The 23,084-nt window shown below is 60.2% G+C and overlaps 1 protein-coding gene across 5 annotated transcripts; it reads right to left on the reverse strand.

The window, feature by feature from the left end:
• Window positions 1-250: 250 nt before the first annotated feature.
• Window positions 251-22,856, reverse strand: MAP7D1 (MAP7 domain containing 1). 5 transcript variants are annotated; one of them, XM_038557908.1, is made up of 18 exons: window positions 22,608-22,856; window positions 9,130-9,483; window positions 8,857-8,925; window positions 8,074-8,237; window positions 7,248-7,362; window positions 5,528-5,638; window positions 4,239-4,361; window positions 3,976-4,142; window positions 3,746-3,891; window positions 2,978-3,303; window positions 2,592-2,769; window positions 2,365-2,503; window positions 2,042-2,146; window positions 1,723-1,776; window positions 1,532-1,577; window positions 1,339-1,429; window positions 1,029-1,222; window positions 251-844 (listed from the first exon to the last, which is right to left on the reverse strand). In XM_038557908.1, the coding sequence occupies exons 1-18, from the start codon at window positions 22,651-22,653 to the stop codon at window positions 834-836; spliced, it is 2,439 nt and encodes an 812-aa protein (XP_038413836.1). In that variant the 5' UTR covers window positions 22,654-22,856; the 3' UTR covers window positions 251-833. The 5 variants fall into 5 exon arrangements, with proteins under 5 accessions (XP_038413836.1, XP_038413834.1, XP_038413835.1 ...); XM_038557906.1 differs by having other exon boundaries at window positions 3,976-4,361; XM_038557907.1 differs by lacking the exon at window positions 22,608-22,856 and adding an exon at window positions 18,596-18,617 and having other exon boundaries at window positions 3,976-4,361.
• Window positions 22,857-23,084: the final 228 nt, after the last annotated feature.

A 23,084-nucleotide genomic window follows, 5' to 3' on the forward strand; every position in this document is an offset into this window, starting at 1 on the left:
CACTCGGTGTCTCGGACACCCGTCCGCTCCACTGTGAAGTCCCCGAGAACGGAGGCGGCGTCTTTCCCTGCTTCTGTAGCCCACTGGCTGCCAGCAGACTTGTGAAGTCAATGAATTCATGACGAGGTGGAGACCACAGCGGGAGCCTAGGACTCGCACCGGGTCGGGGTAGGCTCCCGAAGGCCTTAGGATGCAGGGGCCACCTGCCCCCGCCCACCACTGGCCCCAAGGATACATCGGACCGGACCAGCAGAGTTATCCTCACTTTATTTCTGGAGACATTTGATCAGACGCAGTAACACTGATTCTAGGCGAGGGCAGGGGGCGTGGGTACCCCGAAAGCAACCAGTCTCCTGTGGCCCAAGGTGCCCCCCACCCCCGGACCTGGGTGCCCCCTCAGTTACAGTTAAATAGAGAGAGGAAGATCACCCCAGGGAGTCTCGGGAGGGTCTGCCTCCTGCACCCGCCCCCTCCACGCAGAGGGGTCTGAGCACGAGCTATTTACAGTATTCACATCCACTGTACCCCACCAAACCAAGGCAGATACTACAGGCGCCCCCCCCCCCGAGGGAGGAGGCCAGAGAGGCTGTGAGTGTATGTGTGTGTGGGGAGCGGGGTGGCCACGCGCGTGAGCACACGAATGCACTGAGGGGCGGGGTCTGGCTCCGGCCCAAGAGACGTCAGTCTATAAGGTGCAGAGTAAAAATAACAAGAGGACCCACCCCCGGGGGCCCAGGCCACTTCCGGCTTCGATCCGTCTCTTTCTCTTCCAGGCATCCTGGTGGATGATGCAGAGGAGCCCTCATAGCTGCGCCTGGATCCAAGGCCACCCCTTAAAGGACTTCTGCGGGGGAGAAGCAGGAGGGGAACGGTTAAGGCAAATGACGCCTCCAAGCCCTGGTGTCTGGGGGTCTTCAGGGCAGAGCGCGACAGGGGCTCAGGCACAGCTGGGAGAAAGGGCAGGGCTGTGGGGTCGGGGAAGGCTGCTGGGAGGGAGGACTGTGGGTCAGGGACTCGGGGACTCCTACCTGTGACCTGTGGGGGTTGCACCACAGCTTTCTTGAGGAAGGCCTCTGCCTCTGCGAAGGGCAGGAGTGCCTCTGGCGTTCGGCCCAGACTCTTGTCCCCAGAGGGCCCCTTAGGGGAGAAGCCATTCTCCTGGTGTGCAGGGAGAGGCTGCAGGCCATTCACCAGGGACCCTGGCGGCTCCTTGCTGGGCAGGCTGTGGATGCAGGGCCAAGACTCAGGCCCCTCCCGGCCCAGGGCCACCCGGCACCCCAGCCCACAGCTCCAGTGTCCTGCCTCCCTGCTCAGGGCCCCGGCATCGGTGGCTGGTACCTCCACTGAGGCTCCTGGGCGGCCGGGTCCTCTTTCTGCACTGCCTCCTTCTGTAGCCCCAAGGGCCGAACCTCCCTGGCTTTCACAGGGTCTGTCACCCGAAAGGAAGGGCCATCAGTTAGGGGCTGGGGAGAGGAGGGAGTCTGAGGGCGGGCGGCAAAGGGGACAGAGACGAGGGGAGCAGGGCCTTCACCTGGGCCGAAGTTGTTAGCTTTCGTTGTCTCCTTTCTGTCCGGCTTCTGCTTTGAATTGGAAGAGTCGTCAGACTCCAGGGCTACCTGCGCCCCACCCCATTGGGATGCGGCCTCCTCCTCTCTCCCAGGCTCCCCCCTTTCCTTCACCCCCCACCCCCCACTGCCGACACCATCTTTGGGGGATCCCGACCTTGGTTTCAGCAGCCTCTGACTTGCGAGTCCTCTTCATGATCTCCTCCAGGCGCTGTTGGGGGGCCCCGTCAGTTAGGCTCCCGGCCTGACCCAGTTCTGAACCTCCTGCCTGCCGGACCTCCAGGGCCCTTCCCGCCCCACCAGTCCTTTCCGGGCCAGGAGCCAGGACGCCCCCCACCTCCGTCCTGCCTGCCCTTCCCCAGCCCCAGGCAGGGCCCAGCCACCCCCCTCACCCCCTCGTGCCCCCATACCCGTGGCGGATGAGCCCCAGGCCAGGCACAGCCTCTCCCACACCCACGTAGCACCGCCCTGCACACCTTTTTGCGCTCCTGCCGCTCCTGCTCCTCCCGCTGGAAGTGCTTTTCCCGCTCCAGGCGCTGCCTCTCCGCTTCCTCCCGGGACCGAGCTTCGGCCTCTTCTTTCTGCCCGAGACCCCCATGAGCTCGGAGCGACCCCAGAGAGCTCGGAGCGGCTGGACTCCAGCCTTTGCTCCGGGCCGGACCCCCAGCCCTCCACCGGGAGGCGTCCCCCGCGAAGCGCCCCCAGCCCTCCACCAGGAGGTACCCCCACGCGATGCGCACCCCCAGCCCTCCACCAGGAGGTGCCCCCCCACCTGCCCCCCTAGCCCCCCGGGGGGCACCTGCTTCTGCAGCCGCTCCTGCTCCTCTTGCTCTGCCTGCGCCTTCTCGCGGGCCTCCTGCTCCTCCCGCCGCCGGGCCTCCGCCTCCCTCTCGGCCCGAGCCTCGGCCTCCCGCGCCAGCTGCTCCTCTCGCAAGCGCCTGGGGGACACGGGCACAGGACGCTTGCTGGGGGCTCGGGCGCGCTCCCCCCGGGGCTGTCCCCCACCTCCTCGCCCCGGGCGCTCACTTGTCCCGCTCCGCTTGCAGCCTCCGCTCCTGCTCCTCGCGCTCACGCTGCTCCCGGGCTTGGCGCCGCTTCTCGGCCAGGAGCCGAGTGGCCTCCTCTCGGTCGGTGGTGCCCGCCATGGGCTTGCTGGGAGTTGTGGGGGGCGCAGGGGCTGGGGGCGAGGTCAGGACCGCAGTGTCTGTGGGGGACCCATGCCCAGGAGTCAGCGTCACCTCCACGATCAGGCCCCTGTGCTCTGGGACCTCGGGGTGACCCGCCCGCGCCTCTGTCGCCCACTGGGCCTGCCGGGCGGCCCCCTTCCCGGCTCCCCACCCCAGGTCCCCAGGCACCTCTAGGCCCAAAGCTCCCCCCACCCAGGCCAAGTTGGCTTCTCTGGCCCTGCCCACCTGCAGGGATGGCCGTGGGCTGCTCCTTCTGGGGCTGAGCGGGCGTGGGCGAGGGCACTGGCGAGGGTGCTGGCGAGGCCGGGGCTGCTGGCTCCTTCTCCTCACTGCTCTTGCTCTTGCTCTGGTTCTTGTCCACCACGCCTGGGGCACTGAGGCTCTCCTTGGCCTCGTCCTTCCTCCGCACCCGCCCCTTGGGTGACACAGTGGTGCCCCGAGGAGATGGCGGTTTGGGGGGTAGAGCGTGGCCAGGCCCTGGGCTGGGGCAGGGAGAGGCAGGCCTGTGCCAGGACGTGGAGGGAGAGGATGGCCGGGCCTTGGCTTTGGGACTGAGAGAAAAGGAAAAGCTGGGCTTGGACCACAGCATCTGAGCGTGTCATTCCTTTGGGAGAGTATCCCCCTCCCCGCGGCCTAGCTCGGCACCCCCCACCTTGTAGGCTCTGTTTCCTTTTAGAGCACGAAGCCCAGCTTGGAATCACACGTCATTTAGGAGTCTTTGATTGACGTCTGTCTCACCAAGAGTCGGTAAGAGTAGTAAGAGCAAGAACTTAGGTCCCTTCATTCTATCAGCAGGTATTTGGTGGGCACTTCCCAGACGCCAGGCACTGATCTACATACTAGGTAGGGTACTTCGGCCGTCAAAACACTCAGAAAAAAAATATCTGTCCTCCAGGAACTTTCACTTTCATTCTAGGGGCGGGTGCCCAACAGGTACTGGTGACTGGATGGACGGACCCATGAACGAGCGGCCTGGGGACCCTGGGGACCCACCTGAGCTCGGCGGCGTTGCCCACGGATAGGCGCGGGCGCGGAGAGGCGGGCAGTGACTGGCGCTTCTTGAGGCTGCGCTCCCGGGCCAGGGCACTCTTCTCCTTCTCATTTTCCCGCTCCTTGTCCTTCTTCTCCTTTTTCTGCACCTGGCAGGGCGGGAAGGAGAGCGGGTGCGGAGGTTATGGGCTGTGCGCCCCGCGGCCCCCTGCCCCAGCTGCACACCCACTCACCGGGGAGGCCTCAGGCCGGCGGCGGGCCACGGCGGGGCTGCCCCCTGTGCTGGGCTTGCGGCGCTCCCCACGCTCCCCGGTGGGGCCACAGCGGTGCGCGGTTCGGGGTGCGCTGCTCGGCGGCGTCAGGGGGCTGGCGGAGGCCGAGCGCGGGCACACGGGCACGGCTGCAGAGGGATGAGTGCGGTCGGGGTGCGGCCCGCGAGCGAGGCTGGCCCCTGTCCCGCCCCGCGTGGGGGCTCTCCCAGGGCCGCTGCCCCTACCCTGGTCCCGGCCGTTGCGGGGCAGCGTGACCGCACTACGACTCCGTGCCAGGAAGGAGAGGGTGGGTGTCATCAGCCGGTCCACGATGCTGCTCTCCCACGCGCTCAGCTGCAGGCTGCGATCTAGGGGGACAAGGCCACAGCAGGTTAGAGCGGGTGGGGGGGGCCGTGGCCAACAGGCAAAAGCCTGGAGGGACAGCCGGGTTCCATGCGTGCCAAGCCCCGAGAGGCGTCCCCAGGACCCTTACCCCATCAGGTGGGGCCGCCTTGGTCTGCCCCGGGGCCTGACCTCCCCTGAGACGCAGGCAAGGAGACGCTTCCCAGGGCAATGCCCCGCAAGGCCGCAGGGCCCCCTCTGCCACGTTCCCTAGGTGACAGCCCCTGTCCGCTCTGCATCCCAGCACAGAGCCCTGGTCCCTTTGCTGCCAGAGGGCTGGCCTGGGGAAGCACGACCCCATGGCTGGGGACAAGGAGGGTCCCTGTGCTCCTGACTGAGGGGTGTCCCATGCCAGACACAGGCTGCGAGGGGGCCTGGCAGGCCTGGGCCACCCTGCTCTGTCCCCTCAGCTGCTGGGTTATTTTTAAGCCTCAGTCAGGTGGAGTTGGTACAGCAGCTGATTTGGTTGCTAGGCAACAGAACAACCAAATAAAAGCCGGAGAAACTTATAAATAACTCCTACCACGGCCCCTTCACATGTGAGCACCAGGGCACGGTGGGAGCACAGGGGCCGTGCCACGCCGGTTGGCCGCAACTCTGGAGCCAGTGAAGGCCCCGGCCAGGGCTCTGAAGGCACAGAGGGTGGGGGTGTTCGGGCCCCCCAGGGTGGTGCCGGAATAAGGGCCCCCCTCTGCACACACAGCACCCAGGCTAGTCCAGGACTCAGGGGCGAGGCCACCTGCCTCAGGCTGGCCGAAGCCAGCTGACTGTGGTTGATGAGGCTGCCTGCCTGTCCCACTCTCCACCCCTACCCCTGACCCCACTCCCGCCCCCACCTCCACCTGCTGTTGAGGCCCCAGCCAGGCTTCCTTTCTGTCTGCTGGGAAACTGCCCTTTGTCTCTGTTCTCTTCCCCTGCAGGGGACCCCTCTGTCCTCAGGGTCCAGACCCATACGCCGCCCCGCCGGCTCCTCTGAGGGGCACAGAGCGCTGGGTGGGGAGAGTGGGGATGGAGACCTGGTGTAGGAGAGGCTCCTGGGACCTGCCTGGGGCTCTTGCTGAGCTCTGGAGGAGGCTTGGGGGAGTGGGGCCACAAGGGGCTCTGGAGGGAGGAGGGCTGGGCCTTCTCTTACTTCTACTGGGGGAGTTCCAGAGCGTGGCAGAGGACTTTGAGAGCCGCTTGTTGATTATAGAGTCCACGTGTTTAGGCAGGTTTACTGCCGACACGGAGCACCTGCTCCCACCTGGAGGGGAAAAGACACGGCATTAGGGCCGGGCCGGACAGAAGCCAGTGGGGGGGGCACTGAGGCCTTCCATTCAGGATGCTCCGAGGGCAGGGCGGGAGAGGGAGGAGTGGGCAGGCTAGGAAGGGGAGGAGGAGGCCGTCTTGGCTCTGGGGCAGGGGTGGGGAGGGGGAGGAGAGGTGACCCGAGACAGCCTGGATTGGGGGAGCTGATGGAGCAAGAACAGAGGAACGGGATGGAGCAGAACTAGAGAAACGTTCACCTTCCTGGCCAGGAAGCCATTCCCTGGGGCTGGGCGCTGCAACCCCTCCCCGCCCACCCCCCAGCCACCCAGGGTTGGCACTTGCTGGCACTGCCCCACCAAGGTGCTATGGCTATGACATCCACGTCCTGGGACGAATGCAGAGACATTCCCAAACAGAAGAACCCACAGCCATAGTCACTCACACAGATCCACACGTTCCTAGGGGCACACGAAGGCAAAGACATGCAGGCACGGGCACAGGGAGTAAAAGGTACACTTCCACATGCACACGTGTGAGCAGACATGCGCAGACACAGAAACAAACACTGACAGCTTATGTGCCAGACCCAGATGCACACAGGCACAAGCACATCGAGGCAACTTCATTGTGATACTCGTAACAGCTAACGTTTGTTGGATGCTTACCATGTACCAGGCACTGTGCTGGGCACTACACACATGTTACCTCACTTGATCCTCCCAAACATCTACCTACAACCTCGGAGGCAAGTAGCATAGTTATCCCCATTTTACAGATGAAGAGAGTGACATCGAGATGTTAGAGGTCACACCACAAGTGCCAGAGCCGGGATGCTAGCCCCGTTCTGAATTGGGAGCCCGCGCGGAGGCAAACACGCACAGAGTAAGACGCACAGCGCACGGGTCCACGAGCACACGCACCAGGAGCACAGCCGGAAATACTGAGCTTTGCCATCACAGAAAGACATCCACACACAATGGTGCGTGCATGCCGGCCAAGAATCACACCCAAATCCTGATGGCCCTACATGAACAAAACTCAGAGACACAAATCCGCCTCCCCAGACACGGACGCAAGGGGGTGACAGTTTTCTTAAGTACCCAGTGTCTGTGGGGCATTAAAGCATTCTTTACTGTGTCCTCAACCAGTAGTCACAACAGGGACAGGTCAGCCTAATTTAAAATGACAGAGGTGGGACACCTGGGTGGCCAGAGGTTTGGCACCTGCCTTCGGCCCAGGGCATGATCCTGGAGTCCCAGATCGAGTCCCACATTGGGCTCCCCGCATGGAGCCTGCTTCTCCCTCTGCCTGTGTCTCTGCCTCTCTCTCTGGGTCTCTCATGAATAAATAAATAAAATCTTTAAAATAAAACGACAGAGGTTTGAAGAGCAAACCAAATGAAGAGGATTCACCTCTGACTTGATTGACAGCAGAAGCCCTTGGAAGGGACAGCTTGGTTTACGAGCCCGTTCCAGAAGACACAGGTCGCACGAAGCCAGGCATACACCTGCTGGCAGCTCCTGGCATGAAGCTGCCCCCGCCCAGCGCCACTCCCCGGGCGCCAGCCTCGCCCACCCGCCCACCAGGCCCTCCTGCCCACTCACTGGTCTTACGTCCGGGGGAGCCGTGGTGCAGGGCTCCTGCCCAGGACCAGCGCTGCTGCCGGATTTCGGCCCACGTCTTCTTCACTGACCGCTGGATGGCGGCTTCATAGCGCTCCTGGGGGAGAGGTCTGGGCTCAGAATCACTCACCATACCTGCGACCATACCTGCGAGAAGGGGCCCTTTTCTCTCCTGTGACAATGCCGCCACACCCAAGAAGTTGTCCCTGACTCACTGCAGGTAACCAAGGTTACTGGATCCCCGCTATGATTAAAGACCAGCTTGTTCTTGGGGGAGCTTTGCACTGTTCTTGAGTCATTTCCTGGATGTCTGAGCTGTTCCTCTGAGGATGAGGTGGGACTTTCCCTTCCCTGCCTGGGGCTCCGAGGCGGGGCCTGTCCCCCTGGCCCTGAGGGTCCTGACCTTGGGACTAGGTTTTCCTTGCAGCCTAAGCACCCCACCCCCACCCCCACCCCCCTACTGGGCCAGGCCACTTTTTCCTCCCTTTCCTCCCCAGGGCTCAAGCTGGGGCTCAGCACACTCACACAGACCCGCATACACGCAGACACACACCCAGATCCGCATACTGACAGCGCACGGTTACAGGTGCCCGCCCCCTGCACGCACAGCACCAGGCGTGTCTGCAGCAGCACAGATGCCCACATTGCCCACTCAGATGCATCTGCAGGTGTGAGCGCACATATTGCCGGGTAGATGCCACAGCGGCGTGGACCCAGACGTGCGCACCCACGGAGCCGGGGTCCACGTGTGTGCGCGCACCGGTCTGCAGACCTGTGCGCCCCAAGTTAGAAACGGGGCGGCGCGCACCTTGTTCTTCTCCAGCTTCTGCCGCTGTCGCTCCTCCAGGGCCGCCCGGCGCTGCTCTGCCTTAAGCCTCTGCTCCTCCAGCCGCCGCCGGCGCTCCTGCAGCTGCTTCTCCCGCAGCGCCTTGGCCTTCTCCTCCTTCTCCAGCCACACAGCTTTCTTGGCCGCTGTGGGAAGGAGCCCCGGGGGGTGTGAGCGGCTCCGCAGCAGCCAGGCCAAGCGCATCTCCCCAGAGGAGGTGGCCTTCCCTGTGATCCTGGCTTCAGGGGGGTCTTTCCTCTGCCTGCTTGGTGGTGGTGATGGGGGTGCTGATGGGGGGGCGGTGCCTCGGCTCCCAGACTCCCTGCCTCAAACCTTAGGGCTTCCGGCAGACAGGGTCAGGCCTCAGGAGGAGGCTTTCCCTGATGGAAGGTCTGTTTCTCCCCTCCAGGCCTCTCATGGCCTCTGGGTGCTAAAGGAGAAATGGGTTCTTCGGGGCCAGATCCCTGTCTGACTTTGGAGCGGATTTTCACGTACTGTGCTTAAGAGCATGGGACTGAGGGTGAGCTGAGGCTCCTGGGTCTGACCTCAGGTAGTCCACTGGCTGCGTGTGGCTTAGGAAGGTAATTTCATCTCTCTGAGCCCTTGTGTACCCGTCCTCAGAAGGGGAGCAAGAGAATTCAATGAGATGATGTGTGTATGGCTCCCAGCACAGGGCTCGTAATTAAGTGTTCAGAAGTGTGAGTGCTGTGGAAGAAGGACTGATGGTGAGGGTGGGGGGGCTGATGACGCGTGCCCAGCACTCACCCAGGTACTTGGCTCGTTCTTCTCGCCGCTCCTTTGCCAGCTTGTGTCTCTCTCCTGCTTTCTTTACATCTTAAGTCAAGAGAATGAGAACAGACTTAGGTCGGAGGCTCCCCCCTTGAAAAGGGAGTCAGCCTCAGGGCCCTCCCCCAGGCCTCATCCCCATCCCTCTTCCCATCTCCTCCTGGGCACCAGGAGACTCCCTCCGGTGGCATCATCCAGGGCTGGAAGGCTGAGCCAAGGAGTGTGGCCCAGGCCTAGGGACATCATATGTACCTTGCTTGGTGGGAGGGCTGTCTGACGCTTGCATCACTGTCGGGGCTGGTTGGCTGCTCCTTCGGGGAGGCCTGGCATCCCGTGGGCCTGTGGCTGGTGGGGTGGGTCCCCTGATCTTCCCTTCTGAGAAAGGGGACTCTTCCTGCTGGGAGGCTGATCCAGGCCCAACGGGCCTTGGGGGGCTCTCTGGTTCCAGCGGGAGCTGCTTAGAACTAGAGGCATTCTTCATGGCTGGAGGGGTGTCTGGGGGAGTGTCAGGGACCAGGGCTGACATCGGAGGTGGTGGTGGCGGCGGCGGGGAGGGGTCCCCTTCTGGAGAAGGTCTGGGCTCTGGGGGGGTCCTGGCTGCCACCGCTGGAAGAGCAACACAAGAGAGGAGACAGAGTCAGAGAGCGTAGCCGTGTTGTCAGTTCAACACGCTCTGTCCCTCATCCCGCTGACCCATCCCTTCATCCACACAGCGTGGGTACTGAGCTCCTGTGTGCCGGGCTCTGTTCCAGAGACTAATGATACCACGGTGAGAAAACAGCCACGGTCCCTGCGTCTGTGGAGCCTACCTTCTGGCAGGTGGACAGACAAACAGCTAGGCAGCCACAGCGTAGGATGGATCCTACGTCTGGGGGTAACAGAGCGGAGGTGGTCAGCCCACGTTTGGGGGGCTTCCTGGAGAAGTAATCAAGCTGGGAGCCAGAGGGGGAGCTGGAGTTGACAGAGCAGAGGAGGATGGGGTTCTGGCAAAAAAAGAAGAGCATCGGGGATCCCTGGGGGGCTCAGGGGTTTAGCGCCTGCCTCCCGCCCAGGGCATGACCCTGGAGACCCGGGATCGAGTCCCACGTCAGGTTCCCTGCTTCTCCCTCTGCTTGTGTCTCTGCCTTTCTCTCTCTCTCTGTGTCACTCATGAATAAATAAATAAAATCTTGAAGAAGAAGAAGAAAAGAAGAAGAAGAAAGAAGAAAGAAGAAAGAAGAAAGAAGAAGAGCATCTGCAAAGGGGCAGAAGGGAGCAGGGTGTATTAGAAACCGTGGGCTGTTGGCAGCACTGACGAGTGCCCGAGTGAGCGGTAATGGCTGGTTTCCATGCCTGCCTCCCCCAGCCTTTCTGCTCGACACCGGGTCACAGTGCCCAGCTCAAGGCCCGGAACACAGAGGCAGCCAGTGCTGGGCACGGGGGACTGGCCGGGAGGAAGGACACGAGCACGGGCCCAGCAATGCCGTGCTAACTCCCCGGTGGGGTGGGCAGCCAGTGGCTTTCACTCTGTGATCCTTCTTCCTTTCCCAAACACCCACAGATTTCTTCTATTAAGACAATAATATTTCACGGGGTGCCCAGGTGGCTCAGCAGTTGAGCCTCTGCCTTCAGCTCAGGCCGTGACCCTGGGGTCCTGGGATCAAGTCCCCCATCAGGCTCCCCGCAGGGAGCCTGCTTCTCCCTCTGCCTGTCTCTCTGCCTCTCTCGGTGTCTCTCATGAACAAATAAAATCTTAAAAAAAAAAAATCGTATTTCGAGAGCTCTGTAGAAGACAACAAAGTGCCAAGTAAGGAGACCACACGGCTGGGCATGGCGCTGTCTATGCACACACGTGGCACATGTGTGGGGAGCCGAAAGCCAGGCTTTGGCGTCAACTGGATGAAGGCCCAGTTCTGATTTTACCACCCCAACGTGGGGCATGGAAGGCACGCCTCCCCAGCACTACACCTCCCCATGGTGAAGCCACTCAACCTTTTTTTTTTTTTTTTTAATTTTTATTTATTTATGATAGTCACAGAGAGAGAGAGAGGCAGAGACACAGGCAGAGGGAGAAGCAGGCCCCATGCACCGGGAGCCCGAGGTGGGAATCGATCCCGGGTCTCCAGGATCGCGCCCTGGGCCAAAGGCAGGCGCCAAACCGCTGCGCCACCCAGGGATCCCCCCCTTTTTTTTTTAAGTCTCAGTTTTCCCTTCTGTAAAATGGGGATGATGAGCCCAAGCTGGTGGGGGTGTCAGAGAAGTACTGGCAGGATTCGCATGCCAGCGCACAACACTCCCCCGCCTGAGGGTCCTCTAAAGCCCTGCATGTTGAGTCCTGGTCCCGTCGTCTGCTGCTACTGGGTGCCACCGGGACGATGGGGACACTGCCACTGCACCCAGGTTTAGGGAGCAGGACCAGGACCGCAGCAAGGTGACTCTAAGGAAGCATTTTTCGCTTTCACGGGATGTCTCCACCGGACCAAGTCCTCTCCTCTGGGATATCTGGCCCCCCCCAGGAGGTGGCAAAGTCCCCAGCCCTGTGGGTGACAGCGTGTGTGTAGGGAGAGGACAGTCCAAGGAGCCAGGCTTGGGACTCTGCACACCTTTTTTGGGGAGACAGGTGTCCTGGGGCTGAATATGGACTCTGAAGGCAAACTATCTGAATGTGAATTCAGGCTTCCCTGTTACCTGTGTGACCCTGGGCTGCTTACAGACCGTCTCTGTGCCACAGCCCCCTGCCATGGGAGAGGGACAGTACCCATCTCAGACGATTGTGATTCTAGTGATGACAACAGCCCTTAACAGTTATAGGTTCCTCAAGAGCTTCCTATATTCAAAGCATTTCACAATATTTGTCTTTGCCCCCACTGACAATAATTATGAAGGAGGCACTACAAATATCCTTTTTAGGGATGCCTGGGTGGCTCGGTCAGTCCAGTGTCTGCTTTCGGCTCAGGTCATGATCGCGGGGTCCTGGAATCGAGCCCCACGTCAGGGTCCCTGCTCAGCAGGGAGCCTGCTTCTCCCTCTCTGTCTGCCCCCTCCTCCCCTTTGCACTCTCTCCCCTGCACTCTCTCCCCGCCCCCAAATAAATATACAGAATCTTTTAAATAAATAAGTAACTTAATAAACAGCTTTTTTTCAAGATGGGAAAAGAAGAGCAATTTGAGGTCACTCAGCTGGTAACTGAAGGAGCCTGGACTTGAACCCAGCGTCTGTCACCAGAGCCCGTGCTCTTCCCAGTTGCAGCTTCCTGCCTCTGTTTAAGGCAGTATGAAGTAATATGTGTTATGCAATGAAATCTGAGGCTCACGGTTTTTCCCTCATTCCCTCCCTTGCAGCTTCCTGGGCTCCAGGCAAGAGCCCCGGCTGAGGCCCCGTCTCCCCGAGGCCCGTCCAAGTCAGCCAGTAGCCCACCCTGCTTTCCCCGCACAGGCCACAGAAGGCTGCCTGGCCACTACCAGTCTACTTCCCAGACACCTGAAAACTCTGTCCCACCTCCAGTGGGCAACATAAGCAGCAGCAATCCTTTAGTGAGTGTTTACTGTATACCTGGAACGGAGCTAGGCCTTTGTGTCCTCATCCTGCACCCTCATATGAGCTCTGGGAGGCAGAGATTCTGATCCCCACTATACAGATGAGACAGTCAAAGCTCACCCAGGTGATTTGCCCAGGGGCATAGAACTAACATGTGGCAGAGGCAGGATTTGAACCTGGACTGTCTGGGGCCAAAAAGCTTAGGTGTGTGCGCACCAAGCTCGAAGGCTGAGGGTGAGGCCTGTTTATTGTCGTCCTCCTAGCACCTGTGCGTGCTGCGGGTGTTGCAAGGAAAACTGGTAGGCGGCTATTTGTCTGCACCTAGGTAAATCACACCCATCGGGCAAGACAGCGAATCTCCAAGTAGGTCCCGGCTAGCTGCATGTGCAGCTTGGGAGGAGGAAGAGGGATCAGGCCTGGAAGGCTCTAGGCCTCAGATCAGACAGGCCCGAGGGGAAAACAGCAGCTCTGATCTGGGACCTTGGGCCAGCCCTGAGCCTGCGTGAGCTTCAGTTTCCTTCCCGGGTGGTTGGCACCAGGGGCGAGTAGGTACATCATCTCTGACACCTGGCAGGGGCTCAGGAGGCGGCGCCGGCCCAGGGGAATCTGTCCACTTCTCCGGATCTTTGCTCTAAGAGCCCACTTGGGTCAGGCTCTCATTCCCGCTGCTCCATGACACTGCTCTTCTCAAGGTCACCAATGGACATGGCTCACTCAGCCACTGTCTCTCCGTCCTTGTCGCCCTAAGCCAGGGACTGCATTTGACACGGCTGATCCTCAGATGCTCCCCAAACACTTTTGCCCTTGGCTGTGGAGACAACACACTTCTCCTGGTGCTCCTTCTACCTTGCTGCCTGTGACTGCTCAGGCTTCTTTGCTGATCCCTCTCTAATTGCCCAACCTCTTAGCGCCAGGTGCCCCAGGCTCAGTGGAGGACCTCATCTCTCCTGTCTGCATGCACTCCCTTGGTGACCTCATCCAGACTCATGGCTCTAAATACCATTGCTCTGCTGATGACAACCAAGCTTGTATCTCCAGCCCAAACCTCTCCCTTGAGTTCCAGTTTCGCTCATGCAACTCCCTATTTGACACCCCTGCGTGTCCTACAGACACCCCAAATTGAACACAACCCAAGCGGGGCTCCTAATCTTCTCCCTGAACCCCGCTCCTCCCCCAATTTTTCCCCATCTCAGTCAACGCCAACCCCCAACTCCCGGTTTCTCGGGCCAAAAAACTTGGGAGTTGTTTTAGAATCTTTTCTTATCTCACATCCCACATCTAATCTCTCAGTAAATCTTTTTGGCTCCATGTGCAAAGTACATTCTGAATCTAATCACTTCTCACCATCTCCACTTCTGTCCTCTTGGTTCAGCCACTCTCATCCCTTAGAAAGACTCCTTGCTGGGGCACCTGACCTGGCTGGCTCAGTCGGTGGAGCGTGCTCTTGATCTCGGGGTTGCGAGTTCGAGCCCCACATGGGGTGAAGAGGTTACTTAGAAAATAAAATCTTGGGGACGCCTGGGTGGCTCAGCAGTTGGGCATCTGCCTTTGGCTCAGGGCGTGACCCCGGGTCAGGGGATGGAGTCCCACATCGGGCTCCCTTCAAGGAGCCGGCTTCTCCCTCTGTGTCTTTGCCTCTCTCTGTGTTTCTTATGAATAAATAAATAAAATCTTTAAAAAAATCTTTTTTGGGGAGCACCAAAGGCATCACCCAGGTGCCCCAAAAAATAAAATCTTAAAAAAAAAAAGACTGCCAGCTGCCATTTTTTGTTCCCTTTTCATCTTTTCTCAATGCAGCAGCTGAGTGATTCTGTTTAAAAATAAGTTAGATCGGGATCCCTGGGTGGCGCAGCGCTTTAGCGCCTGCCTTTGGCCCAGGGCGCGATCCTGGAGACCCGGGATCGAATCCCACGTTGGGCGCATGGAGCCTGCTTCTCCCTCTGCCTATGTCTCTGCCTCTCTCTCTCTCTCTCTCTATGACTATCATAAAAAAAAAATATATATATATATATGTAAAAGTTAGATCGGGGATCCCTGGATGGCTCAGTGGTTTAGTGCTTGCCTTCAGCCCAGGGGATGGTCCTGGAGTCCTAGGATCAAGTCCCACATCAGGATCCCTGCAAGGAGCCTGCTTCTCTCTCTGCTTGTGTCTCTGCCTCTCTCTGTGTGTCTCTCATGAATAAATAAATAAAATCTTTAAAAAAAAAAAAAAGATCCAGTCACTCTCTTGACAAAACCCTCTGAAGAAGCCCCATCTCTTGGGAAGGAAAAACCAAAGCCCTGAGGACCTTCAGGACCCCCACCACCGTTGCCCCTGCTGCCTTCAGACCATCATCTCTTGGGCCTCATCTCCCCCCCCACCAACCCCCATCTGCTCAGTCTCTTCTAGGCGCCTTCCAGGTTCCCTCTGCCAGACTCCTCCGCCCCCATTACCTCCTCAAGGTCCTTACTCCAAATGTCACCTCTCACTTATGCCTTCCATGACTCTATTCAAAATTACAAACTGCAGTGGAAGTCTCCCTCCCCTTTCCAGGTGTATGTTTTCTATTTTGTGAACACTGTTTTGACACTGCCTCCCACCTCTAGGAGATGGTCTCCGCAGGGCACACGTGTGTCTGTTCTGTGAACTGTTCTAAGGCCAACAGGCAGCACATAGGTGCTCCACCACTATCTGCCAAATGAGTAAGTCAATGAGCTCCGCCTTGGCTGATATCACAGCAGCATCTCTCCTGCCTGGATGACTACAAAGTCTCCCCACTGCTCTCCCTGCACCCCTTCCCGCTTCGATCCTCATGCAGCAGCCAGAGTAAGTGTTTGCAGGTGCAGATCTGATCCTGGTGCTCTTGAAACCTCTCAGTGGCTTCTCATTGCTCTAAAAACAAAATTCTTGAAGTCTAACAAGTCTGGCATAGTCTGAAGTCCCCGTCCCCATCTCCTGCACCTCTTGAGTCTCCTTTCCACGCCCCCCACTTGATTTCTGCACTGACCTTTGAATTCCAATAACCACTCACATTCCCTCCTGCCACGGGGCTTTTGCACATGTTCTTTCTACTCCTGTCTTAGTTAAGCCCCATTTGGCCTTCAGATCTTCACTCGGACATCATTTTCCCCAGGGAAGCCTTCCCTGGCCTCTTTGATCAGGATAGATTCTTGCAGGATTCCTGGGCGGCTCAACAGTTGAGCACCCACCTTGGGCCCAGGGTGTGATACTGGAGTCCCGGGATCGAGTCTCCCGTCGGGCTCCCTGCATGGAGCCTGCTTCTCCCTCTGCCTGTGTCTCAATCTTTCTGTGTCTCTCATGAATAAATAAATAAAATCGTTTTTTAAAAAAAGTATAAATTCCTTCATTACATACAGTCAGGGCTTCGTGTGCCTCTTACTTGGAACACCGTTGACTGTCACAATATTCAACCTTCTCGTGTGCTTCTCTTTGTTGAGCCTCCCCTTAGCCCGAGACGAAGCACTACAAGGGCTGGGCCAGGCCTGCTTTGCTCACCACCACGTCACCAGCTGCTACCGCAGTGCCAGGTATGCAGAGACAGTCATGAGATGCTGTTGAATGAGAATAAAGTCCTGCACTAGTAGAACGCCACCCTCGTCTATAGCAGTGCAGAGAGAAGATTTTTTTTTAATCTAATGAAGAGTAAATCCATATAATTTATGAAAGGGATAAATACTTGAAGGGAAGCAACACAACTCCATTTCAATTGGATTTGGGCAGCTTTCCTGGGCGAAGGTGCTCAGATGGAAGTTAAAAATAATAACGAATGTTTGACTCCAGCGGGTCAATGAGAAAGACTTCTCGAGAAGCAAACAGGACATTTGGAGCTCTTCCTTTGACCTGGTGGACTGTTGACCCTAAAGACAAATATTTTCCTCAGAAGTATGCCAACGCTGATGAAACGCCACTGGGACCGTGCCGCCCAGAACAATCTGCAGTAGGCCAAATCAACTACGTGGTTAGTCACCGATCTGCTATGGTTAGACCGATTTCGGACTATTCTTGTTTTCACTCATCGAACGTGATCCTTATGCCGCTGCCTTTTATTTTCGGTCTGTGCCAAACGGTGAGGTTTTAACCGCTGTTTTGTTTTATTTTGCTGATATGGACCAGAAGTATTTGCTAAGAACTGGATAAGAGACGGATAGTTTGTATTTCTTTCTTGGCACCAAAAGGATTCCCCGGGCAAAGGCTGCAGAAGCGGATCGCAGGGGGCAGTGAGGCTTGTCTTCTTCTCAGGAGCCCCCCAGGGACTGTACCCCGGGGGTTTGCGGGAAGATCCGGGCCAAGTCCCCCATGAGGACCTGTCACATGTCTCAGGGTGCTCACTCCCCAGCTCCACCCTCTGGGTGCTGGCAGTCCCTTCCTCTGGTCCCCCCCCCCCCCGCCCCCCGCTTCCATACCAACAACTGCTGCTGGCCCAAACAGTCCTCTCACGACACTGATAACACAGTCTGGCTTTTCTGTTTGCCTCTGGCCCGTGTCCCTGCCAGCATGAGAGCTCAGGGACAGAGGAGACTGGGTCTCACTTCTCATCACAGCCCCGGGGCTTATACAGGACCTGCCGGCACAGAGTGGGAATGCTGGGTCTGTTTAAGGAACACGCAGGTGGCTAAATGCAGGACCGGGTGGGAGGCCCCTGGGGAACCACATACCAACACATCGTCAAACCCCAAAGCCTGGCCTCCCTAACCCTAAAGGTCCTGTTCATAACCCTGCGCCTGTCTGCCAGCTGCTAAACGCAGGGAAGGAAACAAGGTAACTTATTAAAGACCTACCCATACGCCCAGCACTCTTGCTCATCTCATCTCATTAGGACAGCCCTAAAAGGAAAGCTCTATGGATGGCCCCTGTTTCACAAGTGGGAAGACTTACTCAGACATGTTAAGTCAACATTAGAGGTAGGATTTGAACCCAAGGCTATCTGATGACAAGAGCCTTATGTCACACTGTTTTTGGTAGGCGTCCCATCACCCCTCCTCCAGGCTCCCGCCTGTTCCCTGAAGAAGGAAGTGACTTGGTGGCTCCCTCAGGGAGGTGTCCCCCAAGATGGTGAAGGGTGCAGGTGGGGCAGGCAGGCACTGAGCTCAGAGGGCAGGAATGCAGGAAAGGCAGGCTCCTGCCCAGGCTGGCCACCAGGAGGCAGGAAGTGAGGCACCTGGGCAGGGGCTGGTGGGAGGGTGGTGAGCGGCCCTCCTCCAGGGGGGCCGAGCCAAGGAGGACCGGGGAGAGCCAGCGGAGGGGGGCATACAGACAGCACCCCGGGGTGGGCAGCCTGAGGAAGCAGAGGCCGAGGCATGGGAGAGGAAACAGGACGGAGATGAGCCCTCGGGCTCTCACAGCAGCTCGTCGGGGGTCGGCGCTGGGCCCGGCAAGTGAAGACGACGGGGCCGAGGGAGGGCAGGGACACGGGGACGGTGCACAGGTGCACACCACGGACAGAGGCACTCGGACGGTGCGGGCAGAGCCTGAAGGACGGTGAGAGGCCAGGCACATCTTTCCTCCCTCTCTCCCTCCCTCCCTCCCTCCCTCCCTCTCTCCTATATACACAGAAGTCAGACCTCGTGGGGTTTGGAACTCCATACGCACACGCACACGCGGGGCCAGGCACCTGTTGCGAGGCGCGGGCGAAGCCTCAGCGCCCCCCCCCCCCCACTGAGACGTCCCCAGTGGGCTGTACAGCCTCCTCCAGGAGGCCCCACGGGCACCCCTTCCCCTGGGCCCAGGAAAGTCCAGTTCACGGGGCACAGCCAGTGCGCCGTCAGGCCCAGCTCCACGCCACAGAGCCATCGGCCCCTGTCACCTTCACCCCAGCCCCAGGAGGCAGACGTTGTCGCCCCGTTTGAAGACACAGATTCAGAGAGATTGAGACACTTGCTTAAGTGGCACAGCCACGAGCAGCGACGCCGGGGTTTGGGCCTGCGGCAGCCTGCCAGTCTGTCCCTGTGCTGTCACCCAAAGGGGGTGGCCTCGTGGGCTTCCCTGCCAGGCGGATGGAGACGGAGGGGGAGGGATGCGCCCCGGGCTGGGACACAGGCGACCCTTAGGGGGCAGCACTTCCCGGCCCGAGGGGAGCCAGCGGGCTCTGAGAGGCAGTGACCTGGGAGGGGGCAGGGGCTCGGGCCCCCTAAGGACCTGGGCCACAGGCCCCAGGCGGCCAGGCCGCGCCTCCGCGGGCCGTAAGCCGGGACCAGGACTCACTGCACATCTGAAGGAGCTCCCGTCTGGGTTGGTGGCCATTGTTCCCAGCCTCCAATCAGGAGCACCCACTTCCTGTTATTTTAGGCGGCAGGAAATGACCCCATCCCGCAGCCCAGGCCCCGCCACGGGTCCTCCCTCAGCCCCACGCTAGGCCCAGGATGCTCGGACTGTCACCACCGCCTGGGGCCAGGGCCTCCTTCTGGTCTGACCCACTCAGACTCCAACCCGACAAGATGCACGGGGGACCCGCGCTCTGCTGTCTGCTAGAGAAGGATCACAGGGTCCCTAAGACCGAGCTACGTAGAGAAGAAGGGAAGCAGATCAGACTTTACCACCCGCTGGCTCAGAGTGGTTTGGTGCGGAGGCTTTAGAGTCAGATGAACCTGGGTTCAAATCCTACATCTGCCAATTCCTGGCTGCGTGACTTCAGGCCAAGGCCTTCCCTCTCTGATCCTCATCTCTAAAATGAGGATGATATTAGGCCCTATTCAGGGACTGTTTTGAGAACCAGATGAGACCATGCACATGACCTGCTAAGCATCATGCCTGCACGGAGAAGGCCCTTGATAAATAGGAGTGGGAGATAAGTTAGACTCATCCCTGGTGAGAGGCCACATCTCCTCTTACAAGCGAGGAGTGCTGATGGAGGCAGCAGCACCATGCTCTCTACCCCCTACCATGCTCTCTGCTCCCCTCGGGGCAGAGCTGCAGCTGAGAGGTGGTGGAGGAGACGCTGAAGCCTGTGCCCGGGGTGCCAGGCGGTGCTACCACAGCCAACAAAGCTGCATTATCTGGGCCCTGGCTCCTTGGCTCCCTCACTCGTCCCAGGGCCCAGTGGGGACCCTGGGACGCAGCTCCCTGCTGCTGGTGGCCTAACTTCCAGCCTTGGTTAGGCCTGAGACCTGCCCTGGCCCCCCTCAAGTGCCAACACTCTGGTCCTGGGCCCTGTTTTCAGCTCATTCCCCCTCCCTCAGCCCTGCCCCACCAACAGCTGATGCCATCCTGAAGGGCAGGGGGAGTAAACTGGCCTGGTGCCCCTTCCTCCTCGTTTGCATATGCATGACTGCACATTAGGAGCTCATTAGAGGCTCATTACTGGGCCCACGGGCCCAAGGAGGGACAGAGCTGTCAGTGGGGGGCACCAGAGGGGCTGGCTGCTGTATGTAGAGACATAGCCCATTGTGCCAGTCTTGCCAACTTCTAGTCATCCTTTTAGGTTCACTTCAAACGCCTCCTCCTCTGTGAAGCCTTCCACAAGCAGAGCCCATTATGCCTGTAGGGTTTCCCTGCCCTGAACACCTCTGCTTCCCTCATCCGGCCAGGAGTGCTCAGAGGGGAGCGACTCCGTCTGATTAACTTCTCTGCCATCTGCATACCAGCACTGAGCTGGGACATGGCAGGCATCAGTATGGGGTGCTGGATGACTATCTGCACTCACCTCCGCAGCCCCACCTCAAGCACAGGGTCCCCTCCGTTCCTCAGACACACCTCGGTTCACTTGTGTCCAGAACTCCCCTCCCCTGGCTCTCTGTCCCCTATTTACCTCCTGAAATCCTAATTAGTCACACCTCCTACTCAGGCCTCCAAAGGAATTAAAAACAGTAACAACAACAACAAAAAAAAAACAAATAGAGTTTATTGACCACAGACTGTGCCGGGCCTAGGCTAAGCCTTTCATGTATTCATCTAATTTCATGATCCCAATATCTCCATGAAATCATCGCTAGCATTATTCTCATTTTATAGATGGGAAAATTTAAGACTCAGGTTAAGCAACTTACCTAAGGTCACACAGTAGTAGGTTATGTTTGATTCCAGAGTCTACATTCTTAAGCAAGCTGGCTCCCAACTCCTGTCCTCACCTCCCCCATATTTTGTACCTCCCTGTTGGCACCAGTTCTGATGAGCCTAACCACAATAATGGTAATGACACTGTATTGCGGGCGTCTGTGTGCCAGGTTCCTTTAGGTATCATCTCTAACCCTCACATTAACCTTACGGGGTTCGATAACACGACCTCCATTTTCCAGGGGCATAAACTGTGGCTGGAGGAGGAAGTCACTTGCTCCAGTCCACACCTGTCCCCCACTCCATGTTGCCTCCTGGAAATGCTCAGGGTGCAAAGGGGACTCAAGCATGGCAGGGATTGTGCCATGCGCACTCGGTGTCTCAGCCCCACACTCAAACTCGACAGGATACCTGCAGTGGGCACCACCTTTAGTCCCCGGAAGCCCTTGGCTTGTAGGAAGCCCCTGTCCCGTTCCCCTTCGCTCTGTGTAGGCATCAGCCACCAGCCTGATCTAGGCTCTCATGTAACTTCATCTGGGCCCTGTGTATAGAAGAGTCTTCCCAACCCCAGACCCTGTAGGCAGTCGTCCCCTCGGGCCCCTCAGTACAGCCAAGCAGGCCCCCATGCCCTCACGTGCAGTCAGGCATCCCACCCAAGGGCCTTAATTATAAACCAGACACTCATTTGGGCCCATTCAGGCCCTGACGCATGTGCCAGTGCATGCGCCCCTCAGACGCAGAGGGCCAATAAGCAGATGAAATGGACCCAGTCTAGCACTCCGTGGGTGTCCCCTCTCAGGCTCTGCGGAGTCCAGACTGACCTGACCCCAGTGCCAGTGCTCCAGTACAGCCTACAAACCTCCCCACCCACGACAGTCTGAAGCTTCCCGCCACCCACCACCTGCGAACTTCAGCTCCCACACCCACGGGTCCCCAGGAAGCGCCCACGCTGGCATGGGGAGGAGCCCACCCACAGCCAAGCAGCTCCACCTTGTCTTGGGCTCTCCGCACCCACAGACACTGTTTCGTGCTGAGCCCACGCCGCAGGGGTCAGGGAGGCGGCAGGGATTAGGCTCTGGGACTCTATGGAGGTGTGAGGTTGGGGCCGCCTCCCCCCTGAGTCAGTGGGAACAGAACTTGGGTCCTCAGCAATCATGTTCTTCCGTCCCTTCCAGGAAGAAAGAGAAAGAGAAATCCCTCCCTCCAACAGCAGGCCCAACCAGAAACCTGTCCCCACCCCCTCATCAGCTGCTCCCAGATCCGAATGGGATTTGCAGAAGTGCTGGGCACTGGTGGTTGGTGGGGTGAGGGGAGGGGAGGGGAGCTCTGATGGTCTGGGGCCTGGAGCCTGTGTAGGGGGGCGGCGGTAGGCATCCCAAGCTTCAGGCCCGAGAATGATGTGGCAGGTCCAGGGAGCGCGGCCTTGAGCCTGCACCTCATTCTGCGGGGTCTCGGGGTCTCGGGCCTGGAGAGGCTGGGGGGGAGCGTGGCCGTATAGGCACGTTTGCTTCTGGCCCCTTCCTCCCCAAATCGGGCTGGGGGGGGGTGTGGGGCAGGCCGGGCTGCGGAGGCGGCGGCCCACTCCCCAGCTCCCCGGCTCCCCGGCTCCCGCCCTCGCCCCGAACAATGCCGCCTCCCCCTCCCCCTCGTCTTTATCCGGCGGGTTCCTTGGCAGCCGCCGCTAGAGACCTCCCCCTGCCCTGCCCTGCCCTGCCCTCCCCTCCCCTCCGCTCCCCTCCCGGCCGGCCCGCCGCCGCAACAGGCCCTTTGCGCGGCAGCTGGGGAGCCGCGGTGGGGGCGAGGTCGCGGCCGGGGCGTGGGGGGCGCCGGGGCTCAGGCTCCAGGGCTCGGGGCCCCCCACGAGCGCGTGCACGCGGGAGTCGCCGCTGCCCCCAGCGCTGGGGAGGGGCGCGGAGACGGCCCGGCCCAACCCGAGGGGCTCCCGGGGCCTGGGGCGGAGCGGAAAGGGGGCGCGCGCGGGCGGGGGTGCGGGGAGCCCGCCGGGCGCCGGCCGTGGGGGAGGGGCAGCTGTCAGGGGATGCGTCGGGGGCCGGAGCCGCGGCCGCTGCAGCCTTTATTTTTAAACTTGCAAGCGGTCAGCGGGCGCGGGCGCGGGCGCGGGCGCGGCGGGGGGGTCCCCTCTCCGCCCCGGGCCCCGCGCCCCGCGCCCCGCGCCCGCCCCTCCCCTCCCCGCCGCGCCGCGCCGCGCCGGCTCCGCGCATACCTGGGGGTGCGCCGGCACGCGGCTCCGCAGGTGGGCCGCTCTCCATGGCTGCGGCGCGCGGGGCCGGGGGCTCAGCGGCGGCGGCGGCGGCGGCCGGCGGCCAGGACGCGGGTCCCGCGGCGCATCACGGCCGGCCCCGCCCGGCGGGCAACTCTCGGAGGCCGGGGCGCCCCGGGAAGGGCGGCGCGGAGAGGCCGGCCGCCCGCTGTGCTCGGCCTCGGCCTCGGCGGCGATCGCGCTCCCTGCCCGGCGCCGGCCCCGTCGCGGCCGCGGCCCAGCCCTATTGTACCGCCGGGGCTGGGCCTGGCCTCCCCGCCGGCGCGTACCAAGTGCGGACGCGGGGAGGGCCGCCCCCGCCGCCGTCGGGCCCGGGCCGCCCCGCCCGCCCGCCCCGCCCCCCGCGCCCCGCCCGCCGGCGCGGGCCCCCGAGCTCGCGCCGCCTCCCCTGCGGCCGCGGCGGGGGGGGCGGCGCCGGGG

This window comes from Canis lupus, chromosome 15, assembly GCF_011100685.1.
Source record: "Canis lupus familiaris isolate Mischka breed German Shepherd chromosome 15, alternate assembly UU_Cfam_GSD_1.0, whole genome shotgun sequence".
Taxonomy (NCBI): Eukaryota; Metazoa; Chordata; class Mammalia; order Carnivora; family Canidae; genus Canis; species Canis lupus.

Excerpts from the sequence above, each read along its gene's own strand:
- MAP7D1 (XM_038557905.1), bottom strand. The coding sequence starts at position 16,930 with ATGAGAAGTGAGACCCAGTCTCCTCTGTCCCTGAGCTCTCATGCTGGC. Across the intron at positions 2,504-2,591 it reads CTGCAAGCGGAGCGGGACAA|GCGCTTGCGAGAGGAGCAGC; the intron begins GTGAGCGCCCGG and ends CGTGTCCCCCAG. Across the intron at positions 2,147-2,364 it reads AGGAGCGGCTGCAGAAGCAG|AAAGAAGAGGCCGAAGCTCG; the intron begins GTGCCCCCCGGG and ends GGTCTCGGGCAG.